At 44.7% G+C, this 12286-nt stretch overlaps 1 protein-coding gene across 2 annotated transcripts in view; it reads left to right on the forward strand.

Moving 5' to 3' along the window:
• The first annotated feature begins 275 nt into the window (after positions 1-275).
• prkcz (protein kinase C, zeta) overlaps positions 276-12286 on the forward strand; it is a 741785-nt gene continuing 729774 nt past the window's right edge. The window contains exon 1 of one of the 2 annotated variants that reach the window (XM_072478046.1): positions 276-766. In XM_072478046.1, coding sequence (XP_072334147.1) covers positions 693-766 — 74 coding nt within the window. In that variant the 5' untranslated portion in view covers positions 276-692. The remainder of the gene's footprint in view (positions 767-12286) is intronic. The other variant, XM_072478045.1, reaches the window with a different exon arrangement.

A 12286-nucleotide genomic window follows, 5' to 3' on the forward strand; every position in this document is an offset into this window, starting at 1 on the left:
GTATTGCTCTGCTGCCGCTGTTTACAGGTGTGTGGGTTTTGAGGTGGGGAGGGAGGCTAAGAGCTGGGACGCCCGAACCGATTGGCTAAAAAACAATCACCCCTCGTCTTAATGGTCAGGGTGTTGTTTGTTCCTGATTGGCCGAGGTGGGGATGTCTCTTGGGATTGGCCGCGGGACGACAGGTATGCTGGCGCCGGCGTGCGATTGGTTGTTGGGCACGGGGAGCGCGCGCGGCCCCGGGGTGGGATGGTGGGAATTGACGGTTAACCTGTAACCGCCATTTGTCCGGCCGCGAGCGGTGCGAGAGGGAGGTTGTCTGCTCGATCCCCTGTGGAAGGCTTCCAGATCCGTCGACAGCAATAACTTCGGGGAGGGGGGATTATCCGCTGATGTTTCGTATTAACTTTGAAAAGGAACAAAAAACCGAATTTCTTCGCAAGGCTTTCATTTTAGATTTACTGCTGAAACTCGGTTTGTGTTTCTGACACAGTCCGATCCTGTTTTTCTTTCTGCTTTTTTTTTAAAATAAAAAGAGCATCTTCTGAGGTGGCAGCGGCGAATTTATCTGAAAGGAGAAACTGGAATTTATGCGAGAGAGGGAGCGGGAGGCGCTCTCTCCTCGGTTCTTGTTCCAAAGTTTGTGCTGCCGGTTTACTTTGAAGTCGGCCGCTGGTGGAGTTTGGTCTGTGCCATGCCCACAAGGATGGATGACAACATGGAGTATGGGACAGGTGACTCGATCAAAGTGAAAGCTCACTACAATGGGTGAGTAAAATAACCTGACACCTTCCCAGCAGCAAGCTTCCCATCTCGCACAGGCAATCACATCGCAGAAAATCCACTGGAAGGTGAAAGCTGTTTAAAAAGAGGAAAAAAACACATTCGTTTTATTACACTTTTTTTTTTTCTTGGCATTTTATTTTTCCGTAGAATACCTACAGTGCAGAAGGAGGCCATTCAGCCCGTCGAGTCAGCGCTGAGACCTTGGGAAGGGCACCCTACCCAGGTTCACTCCGCCCATCCCATCCCTGCAACCCCACCTAACATACGCACCCGTGGAAGCTAAGGGGCAATTGGTCGTGGCCGATCCACCTAACCTGCACATCTTTAGATTGCGGTTGGAAACCAAACTCTGAGCACCTGGAGGAAACTCAAGCAATCCACGGGGAGAACATGCAAACTCCACACAGACCAGTCACCCGAGGCCGGAATCAAATCTGGGTCTCTGGCACTGTGAGGCAGCAATGGTAACCTTTGTGCCAACGTGCCACGAATGTCCTTTGGACATTTTTCTTCATTCTGTATTTTTTCCAACAATACAAGTTTGGCTTGGCTTGTAGTGAACATGTTGCTATCTAAAACGCATTGCTTGTGTAAGAATTTAAGGGATGACATTATTACACATGTTAAATGAGTACTGTCTGTGCTTCCTGTAATTAAGAACTGATGACGCTGCATTTGTTTAGCTTCGGTATGGACATTGTTGTATTATCCTTTAGAATGAATGTTATTCGGGATCAGCTGTAAATATTGTTAGTGTTCATAGTAAAATCTGTGTCTGAGAAAACAAAAATTACCCTGTCCTCCGGTTCCTTTTGTATGGGAATGATTTGTTTAATTTTGCAAGCTCATTGATTTAGGTATTGGCATCTGCCTGCTTAATTTGAACCTTTAGATACTACGGTCTTCCGATGGCTTCTGGGAGGCTATAGTTTCTTTGATTGATTTGCCATGGTGTTGCTGTTAGGCTGTGATATTGTCAACAAGTGTCCAACCAGAACTAAATTGAATGCCAAACTTTTGCCTTGATTTTGGGTTGCTCCATTCAAGAAAATTAGTCGGATTTTGGTTTGTGATTTTAGATTTTTTTAAAAGGTGTACTTATAGCAACTTCTCTATAGTGCATTTATTGTAATTAAACTTGCAATGTACCTCAGAGGACCATTATAAAACAAAGTATGATGTAAGGATATATTAGGTTAGACTTGGTCAAAAAGTGTTAGGTTTTAATAAGTATTTTAAAGAAGGAGAGAAAGGCATAGGGCGGGGTGAGCTTGTCATAGCTGAAGGCACGGCCACCAATGGTGGAGCAACTGTAATTGGATTGGATTTTGTTTATTGTCATGTGTACCGAGGTACAGTGAAAAGTATTTTTCTGTGAGCAGCTCAATAGATCATTAAGTACATGAATAGAAAAGGAAAGAAGATAAAAGAATTGGAAATGCACAAGAGACCAGAGGTAGTTGACTACGGATATCTCAAAGGTTTGTGGGACTGGTGGCTGTTACAGAGATGGGGAGGAGCAAGGCCATGGAGGGATTTGAAAATGATAATGAGAATTTCAAAGTCAAGATCTTGCTTGACCGGGAACCATTGTAGGCCAGTGAACACAGAGGTGCTCAATGGGACTTGCTGAGTTAACTTCAAGTTTACAGAGGATAGAATGTGGGAGTGCAACCAGTGATTAATTTGCGACTACATGAGCCATTCAGAATTTCCCAGATCAACCTACATGGAATTCAGTCGGAGAAGATACAGATTGGGCGGGATTCTCCAATCTCATCCTTGGCAGGACCTGTTGCAAGCAAGAATAGAATATTTGGCGTTCCAGCCAAAGCTCCATTCATCCTCAGCAGCACTGGGAAATCCCAGCAGTGAATGACAACAGACAATTTCAGCCATCGCCTTTCTGTAGGTATGTGGGAAGGGTGAAAATCATAATGTTATACTTCAAATAAAGCTTTGGGGCAGGATTCTCCGGTCCCCCAACCACGTGCTTCTCAGTGGCTCGCTGGTTGCGGAAATCTCCCTTCTCGCTGGTTGTCAATGGGATTTCCCACTGAAGCCACCTCGCGCTGCCTTGAGACCTGTAGAAAACCAGTGGGAAAAGAGAATCCCAACAACCGGGGAATTCCGGCCTTGATGTCTTAATGCAGAATTTAATGTGCATTCACCTATTCAGGTGTGAATTTGATATTGAGGATATTGTGCACTCAGTGTATTCCAGGAATAGCCTTTTTATGAACTTTGTAAAGAGTGTGTCAGCTTAGTGCAGCTGTCTCTTTGGCATGGATAACACTGATTCAACAACCACGCCCCAGGCCAGTGACAATGAGCAATTCCCCTCACTCTGTGTAGCCAGGTGAACACTTAGGCAAAGTTATGAAAATTTAAGGAACTTGCAGGTAGTGCTGCCAACAGATTGTTTTATCCGTGTGCATTAGGTAGATGTCCTGTCATTTTAGCCAGTCCTGCCTATTTGTCCCAGAAGATTACTTGGATTACAGCTGCGTTAGATCAATAATATAAGCGAGCTTCATAGCCTCAAATTCTTTCTTATCACTCGCTTTGCTTCATTGCTCATTTCTGGTCTTCCTTCATAAAGACAGGAAAGGAGATTGTAGAAGCCAGGTACCTGGCTTCTACAGAGATGTGGATGTGTTTGATTGTACAGCTCTGTATTTAGGTGTGCAAAGGGTATTTAGTTTAAAAGTAATATAAAGCAAATAAGTATTTAGTGAGTTTAGATTCCCCTGCTTGTTCTTTTTCTTTGTCTCGTTTCTCCTCAAGTTTAACTCTACCTCCCAAAACCTTCCTGAATGTGTTCACTGGTGGCTGTTTTGGTGGATTGTTGGAGTAGGCCTGTATCTGTGGTGTTTCCATCTGACTGTGTTTCCATCTGACTGTGTTTACGGGCTTCGACGTACGGTTTGACAGTGGGATGTAGGTACAAAGCTGGGTCCACAGGGTGTCAGTGAAGGGATCAGTCAGTGGTATGTCAGTGAAGGGATCGGTCAGTCGTATGTTACAGTTTGCTTAGGCAGAGTAGCTGCTGTGGCAACATGCATGTTGTAGTCTGGAGCTTTGAGTAGTGATTGTAAAAGGCTTTTATGTTCCTTCCATCACATGGCTGACCGTAAATCTCTCCAGTGGCTGCTGTCTGCCAATGGCGTTTGTTGGAAAGATTTCCTGTACCATCCTTAAAGATCATTGAGTTAAAAGGAACAAGACACATTTCGGCCACCCCTCCTGTCTCTTTTTATCTGTTATCACTTCAAGAAAGTGTTTTGTGATTTTTTTTTTTTCAATGTTGAAAGGCACTATGGAAATGAAAGTTATTGCTGTTTTTTGTACCAGTGTCAGCGAGTGAAACAGCAGATAACTGAATTTTACATTGTCTTAAACTTGTTTGTTAATTAATGCCAGAGGAATAACTTCAGCTATTGTTTGAAGAAATTACTGACCCGAGATTGAGGGCATTTAAAAGTTTATTGGATAAACATATGGATGATAATGGCATAGTGTAGGTTAGATGGCTTTTGTTTCGGTGCAACATCGTGGGCCGAAGGGCCTGTACTGCGCTGTATTGTTCTATGTTCTATGTTCTATTGAATCGCTTTTATCTTTCCTGAGTGGGTTAGTTTGTTTTCAATTTCCTTTGTGGCCTCCTAGCTCTAATCTCCTCGAGGTGTAGAACTCACTGGAATATCTGCACTCCTCTAATTCTGGCATTTTGTGCATTCACAAAATTGCACTTGCTCCACCATTGGTGGACAAGCCTTCAATTTTCTTGGCCTTTAGCACTGAAATTCTCTCCATACACCTCTACATCCCTTATGTCCTTTGAGGCACTTCTTAACATCTATCTCTTTGACCAAGGTTTTGGTCATCTGACCTAATATCTCCTCATGTGGCTCAGTATCATACTTTGTTTTACAATGTTCCTGTGAAGCACCATAGATGTTTTATTGTGTTAAAGGCACGATATAAATGCAAGGCATTGTTGTGCAAATATATCTGCCCATTTTACCAGTATTTCTATAACATTCAGAACTCTGATGGTATGCTGTTTATTGGTCACTCCGTTTTCTAGTTTCATGCCACTTGTAAGCTTTGAAATTATGCTCTGTTTTACTAACCTGGGTTATTGTATTTCAAAAAGTGTAGAGGTCCTAACATCAAGCCTTGCGGAACACCACTGTAAACATCATTCAGTAGCTGCTCTTTCTTTTAGCCCCAACAGCTCTTTTTTTGCTTGCAAAACTAGTATGTGGTTATTTGTCAAAGTCCATATACGTATGATCGACCACACCCCCCTCAAGCATGTACTTCATCAAAGAACTTAATTGTTTTATTCAAACAAAATTTGTTGTTAACAAATCCGGGCTGACTTGACATTTATTTATTTATCTCGCGTCATTTATTTGTGTCCTTGAATTGTGCACTAAATTTTCCTTATCACCAGCATTAGATTGTCTAACTTTAATTACTGGGTTTATTCACCTCCATTACTAAATCATGGGTGTGACATTTCCAATACAAAAGTATTGGAGGATTTTGACAGGAAAATCTGCAATTCCTCCCTTAATTCCTTTAGCAACCTATAGAACTACAAAATACTTGAGTTCACTTTGTGTTAAATGTTCATCTATTTTCATATGTCTCTGCTCATTTTGCAGTTTGTTTTCGATCCCCTGTGCACTCTTATTTTTGGTTTGGTTCTCTCTTGTATCAACCTTATGTTTGTCATAAGTCTGCTCTCTGTGTGCCATTTTAACTTCAATATATTCAGTCATCCAGGGATCTTTCAATTTGGGCACCCTTTCTTTCTTTGTCTCAGGATTGCGACTACTTATGCCAGGAATACCAGCTCTTTATAGGCCTCTCGCTAGCTAATCATTATTGTGTTGGCCAATCTTGGATTCAAATCCACCTGGACCAGATATCATTCCAACTGACAGAAATATAACAGTTCTAAACTGGATGGCATTATGATCATTGGACCATTGTGTCCCTTGACTGAAGGATCCACCTGCTGCACTTCATTCACTGAACACAATCCAGGGCTGCTTCCTACTTTGTTGGGCTGCAGACGCACTGAACTAGGAAGTTAATTTGTATACATTTCAAGAATGTTTTTGCCTTGTAACTTTTCCTACTCTTATTTTTCATCCAGGTTGATATTAGGAAAACCAAAGTTTTCTGTAACCACTAATATATTGCCCTGTAGGATGCCTACATGTTGTCTGTTCTGGCTATTGGAGACATAGTTTTGAAATAAGTCCAGCTGATTATGCATAGAATTACAGGAACAGCTAACCAGATTGTTACAAATTTGCTTAGTTTGATAATGTTAACTGTCTCACATTTTTAATTATGATCTGATGGGTATGGGTTACTGCTGTTTGCGCTTCTGCTGATGCCACCAGAGACAGGCACCATTAAGGAGGATCACTATCAAAATTACTTCTGAAACAGTTACTTGTGAAGTGCACATGCAGGTTATGTTACTGTTCATTATTTCCAAGTTAACAGGAGACAGTAATAGCTAAAATACTGTTACAATCCCAGCTCATGTACTATTGACTCAGCTGATGAAGGAGCTACACTCCGAAAGCTAATGATTCCAAATAAACCTGTTGGACTTTAACCTGGTGTTGTAGACTTCTTACTGTGCCCACCCCAGTCCAACCCTGGCATCTCCACATCATGTACTATTGGACAAGTCAGATCCCAGAGTGGAGCCCAGCTTGATCTTTTTATCTTTTTTTTCTCGATACATGGAAGGTGGTTACTGAACAGAGTCGCAGGAGTCAGCTGATTAACTTTTAACAAAAGAATGAAACATTAATCAAACAAGAAAAGGTGAAGTTGAATATAGTCCTTCACCCCACTGTACTTTTACAGATATATACCAATTTGTAAGGATAGCACACATTACAAAATCTATCATGTATTCTAATGTTCACCGTAACGGCATAGTCCATGTAAACCAATAGGTAAATTGTGGTCAGTCAAGTGACAGATGCCACCCAAAATAACTTCTATGAATTTCTCAGCAATTCTCCCCAGATATTTATCACACTGAGCCAACTGATCTTACTAGAACTCTTGTCTTTCATGCGACGGTTTCCAATCTCGAGCATGCATGCAGTCTACATCAAGGATCCATCTCCAGAATTTCAACTTTGTTTGGATGGTCCTCTCTGAATCACCATGTGCATTCCCAGAAACCCAGCCGTGACAACAAAACACCACTGCTTCACAGGCCCACACTAGCAAGCCCACTTTGCTTTCCGTCTACTTTCTGCAGCCTTTGCCTTTTTACCTCTGTTCCTCACTTTTAACTTCACTGAGTAGAACCTTTTCCCAGATTCCTCTTTCCTTTGACTAGAAGCTCTTTTAGGAATTTGCTTTTGTCCCTCTCCCTGGTTTCAGGTCCTTTTGTTTTTTAGCTTGGGATCGTCTCTTGGCAATCTTACTTAATGTCCAGCTTCTTCTGTGCCTCTGGGTGATAGTGTTTTCTTCTTCGGGCGGCATGGTAGCAAAGTGGTTGTTTCACATCTCCAGGGTCCCAGGTTCGATTCCTTGCTTGGGTCAATGTCTGTGCAGAGTCTGCACGTTCTCCCCGTGTCTGCATGAGTTTCCTCCCACAGTCCAAAGATGTGCATGTTAGGAGGATTGGCCATGCTAAATTGCCCTTAGTGTCCAAAAAGGTTAGATGGGGGCTACTGGGTTACGGGGATAGGGTGGATGTGTGGGCTTAAGTGGGGTGCTCTTTCCAAGGACCTGTGCAGACTCGATGGACCGAATGGCCTCCTGCTCTGTAAATTCTATGATTCTGAGTCACCTGACCTCCCGTTCAGTGTTTCGCTTTTATTTTTGTTTGCCTTCTTACTTTAAATTTTAAAAAAATGAAAAGAACAAACTGCATGTGTGTCGGGCTGGTTCCTGACCTGGTAAAGAAAATATGACACAACTAGCCATTCTTCTGCTGGCGCATATGCAGAATCCAAAGATTGTAAAAAGAGCGATCTGCACATGTGCCATTTTTGGGACCAGCTCATGTGCAGAGCCCATGAGGCTCGATCTTTTTTTAATAGGCTAAGTATTCTCTCTTGCGACTGTAACAACTGAAATAACTGCACATTGTTTAGTAACTATGTTTGGCAGTTTATTGTTCAGTTGGTGATCTGATAGAAAGTTTACACTAATGTTATTCAGAATCCTAGAGGCCATTTGGATATAGACATGACAGACCATTATCTTGTGTCTGTGGTTGATCTTTGGTAGAGTTTTCCAATTAGACTCTCAACCTAAAGCCATGTTATACTGTTTGAGATTTATCCAATTCTCTTTGGAATGTTATGATTTCCTAACTTTTCACAAACTTTCCAGATACTGCTTCAGCAGACCATTTAATTTAACGCCTTGGCTGAAAGACGGCACTTCCAACAGTTCAGCACTCGCTCACTCCTATTGCCACAGCATATGTGCCGGCAGAAGAATGGCTGCACATGCACAGTCGTGGAATATTTTCTTTGCCAGGTTTTATTTTAAATCCACACCTGAGACCAACCAGGAATGCATTGGAGTAGTTGGGTGTAGAGGTAACCATGGACGAGAGTTTGAGGAACAGATGAGCTGAGACAAGTGAAGTTGAGCACTTTTACGGAGGTGGAAATAGGTGGTCTTAGTGATGGCGTGAACATGAAATCGGAAGCTCATCTTGGGATCAGGTGTGCTGCAAACAGACTGACTTGACCTCTGATTGGAGTTCGTAGCTAAGGATTGAAGTGAGGACCGAAAACCATGGCTTCCACCGTCTCAAGATTTATTTGGAGGAAACTTCTGCTCATTCAGTACTGGATGTTGGATAAGCAGTCTGATAATTTAGCAACAGTGGAAAAATCAAGATACGTGGTGATGAAAACTGGGTGTCGTCAGCATTAATGTGAAAATTAATGCCATATCTTTGGATGATGTCATCAGGGCAGCATGTAGAGGTGAAGTTGAAGGGGGCCAAAGATAGAGCCTCAGGAGACACGATAACGGTGCAGGAGCTGGAGGATAAGCCATTGGATGTGATTTTCCGGCTATGATTGGATAGAAAGGAATGGAACTAGGCAATAGCCATCCTATCCAGTTGGTTGACAGTGGTTAGGCATTGGAGTAGGATGTTATGATCAACTGTATTAAAAGGGGTTTAAGAAGACTGCCTGCAGTAGAAAGAGCTGGGAATTTATCTTTGCAATCCAGAATGATCCTGGACTAGTGAACAGTTTTAGCAGGTACGACCCAGTGATGTTCTAAGTGGTCCAGCCTGGTGGTGGATGGCTAAACCAATCGTCGCTTTATCCTTTCAAGTATGGGTGCCTTGCATTTAAAAGAGTGGAGATGAATGCCGTCCGACATGGTGAGAGACGGTAATAGTTTTATTGGGGATTTGAACATCAAAGGTGGAGGTGAGGGAGAGGTTTGAGTATACCAGTTGCTCAAGAAATGTTGTGACAAGCAGAGAGCCAAAGGCGAGATTGGCGGGTTTTTGAAAATGTGGTAATAGTATAGACGCAACCTGAATCCAGAGTCAGGGTCCTATTTGGCACGAGTACAGAGAAGTGAGATGTTCTTACTCTGCTTTGCTTTAGTCAGCTGGAGCTTTGGCACCTACTTTATATTCTGCATATTTAACTTGGATCTGAAGCTGCTTTGTAATAAAACGTTATGATTGCAACGAGACTTTGAAATTTATCATTGATGGAAATCTGTTGAGTACAGACACTGCAAATTTAGTAATAGCTACACTTCCTTATAACTTTGTCTCATTTTTCAGCTTGAAGATCAAAAATTTGATGAAGGATCATAGAATTTACAATGCAGAAGGAGGCCATTCAGCCCACCGAGTCTGCACCGGCTCTTGGAAAGAGCACCCTACCCAAGGTCAACACCTCCACCCTAATCCCCATAACCCAGTAACCCCACCCAACACTAAGGGCAATTTTGGACACTAAGGACAATTTATCATGGCCAATCCACCTAACCTGCACATCTTTGGACTGTGGGAGGAAACCGGAGCACCTGGAGGAAACCCACGCACACACGGGGAGGATGTGCAGACTCCGCACAGACTGTGACCTAAGCCGGAATCGAACCTGGGACCCTGGAGCTGTGAAGCAATTGTGCTATCCACAATGCTACCGTGCTTCCCTCAAGGAAGGATAGGATAAATTGCTTTTCACTATGTATGACACTGCATGACATATATCAGTGCATCATACCTTGTAATAGAGTCATAGTCATAGAATCATAGATGGAAACAGGCCCTTCGGCCCAGCTTGACCATGCCGCCCAGTTTCTATCACTAAGCTAGTCCCACTTGCCTGCATTTGGCCCATATCCCTCTATACCCACCCTGGACTTTTATCGTGGAAGAAAAATTGGAATGAGTGGGTTATTTTTTAAAAAAAAAGAACGTTTGAAACAAAGTGGTGGGGCGAGTATGGGGGGCGAAGAGGGGGGGTAAAAAGGGGGGAAAGAGGAGCTTTATGTTATTAATCCTGCGATGTGGTAACTTTTCTCTCTTCCACAGGAGGTGGTGGGGGGAGGAAAGGAGGTGGAGGAGATGGGGCGTTTTTCCATTGGGGGCGGGGCCAAGGGGGAAGCGCGGGCTCGGTTCCCGAGCTATGATAATCATGGCGGGAATAGGGAAGCAGGAAGGAGGGGGCGTCGCACGGTGCGAGCCGAGGTCACGGGGGGAAGCCGAGGTCGGCCAGAGTTTGCTGACTTCTGGGAGCAACATGGGGGGTGTAACTACGCTAGTGGGGGATCTAGCGGGGTGGGTGGGAGGGGGGAATTATTGGGCTGCTGCTGCTGGGGAGAGGGGGGAGCTGGCATGGGGTGGGATGGGCGGGGGGGCACCGCCTGGGGGGGACACAGCTGCGTGGGAACCGGGTGAGGAGCTGGAAAAAGGGGATGGCTAATCGACAAGGGGGGGGGGGGTAAAAAGCCCCCCAACCCAGCTGATCACGTGGAACGTGAGAGGGCTGAACGGGCCGATAAAGAGGGCACGGGTACTCGCACACCCTAAGAAACTTAAGGCAGACGTGGTTATGTTACAGGAAACGCACTTGAAACTGATAGACCAGGTGAGACTACGCAAAGGTTGGGTGGGGCAGGTGTTCCATTCGGGGCTAGATGCGAAAAACAGGGGGGTGGCTATATTAGTGGGGAAGCGGGTAATGTTTGAGGCAAAGACTATAGTGGCGGATAGCGGGGGCAGATACGTGATGGTGAGTGGCAAACTACAGGGGGAGACGGTGGTTTTCGTAAACGTATATGCCCCGAACTGGGATGATGCCAATTTTATGAGGCGTATGCTAGGACGCATCCCGGACCTAGAGGTGGGAAAGTTGGTAATGGGGGGAGATTTTAATACGGTGTTGGAACCAGGGCTGGACAGGTCGAGGTCTAGGACTGGAAGGAGGCTGGCAGCAGCCAAGGTGCTTAAAGATTTTATGGAGCAGATGGGAGGAGTAGACCCGTGGAGATTTAGCAGACCTAGGAGTAAGGAGTTTTCGTTTTTCTCCTATGTCCACAAAGTCTATTCGCGAATAGGCTTTTTTGTTTTGGGAAGGGCATTGATCCCGAAGGTGAGGGGAACGGAGTATACGGCTATAGCCATTTCGGATCACGCTCCACATTGGGTGGACTTGGAGATAGGGGAGGAAACAGAAGGGCGCCCACCCTGGAGAATGGACATGGGACTAATGGCAGATGAGGGGGTGTGTCTAAGGGTGAGGGGGTGCATTGAAAAGTACTTGGAACTCAATGATAATGGGGAGGTCCAGGTGGGAGTGGTCTGGGAGGCGCTGAAGGCAGTGGTTAGAGGGGAGCTGATATCAATAAGGGCACATAAAGGAAAGCAGGAGAGTAGGGAACGGGAGCGGTTGCTGCAAGAACTTCTGAGGGTGGACAGGCAATATGCGGAGGCACCGGAGGAGGGACTGTACAGGGAAAGGCAAAGGCTACACGTAGAATTTGACTTGCTGACAACGGGTACTGCAGAGGCACAGTGGAGGAAGGCACAGGGTGTACAGTACGAATATGGGGAGAAGGCGAGCAGGTTGCTGGCCCACCAATTGAGGAAAAGGGGAGCAGCGAGGGAAATAGGGGGAGTGAGGGATGAGGAAGGAGAGATGGAGCGGGCAGCGGAGAGAGTGAATGGAGTGTTCAAGGCATTTTATAAAAAATTATACGAAGCTCAACCCCCGGATGGGAGGGAGAGAATGATGGGCTTTCTGGACCGGCTGGAATTTCCCAAGGTGGAGGAGCAGGAAAGGGTGGGACTGGGAGCACGGATTGAAATAGAGGAAGTAGTGAAAGGAATTAGGAGCATGCAGGCGGGGAAGGCTCCGGGACCGGATGGATTCCCAGTTGAATTTTACAGGAAATATGTGGACTTGCTCGCCCCGCTACTGATGAGGACCTTTAATGAGGCAAAGGAAA

Source organism: Scyliorhinus torazame, chromosome 16 (assembly GCF_047496885.1).
Source record: "Scyliorhinus torazame isolate Kashiwa2021f chromosome 16, sScyTor2.1, whole genome shotgun sequence".
Lineage (NCBI taxonomy): Eukaryota > Metazoa > Chordata > Chondrichthyes > Carcharhiniformes > Scyliorhinidae > Scyliorhinus > Scyliorhinus torazame.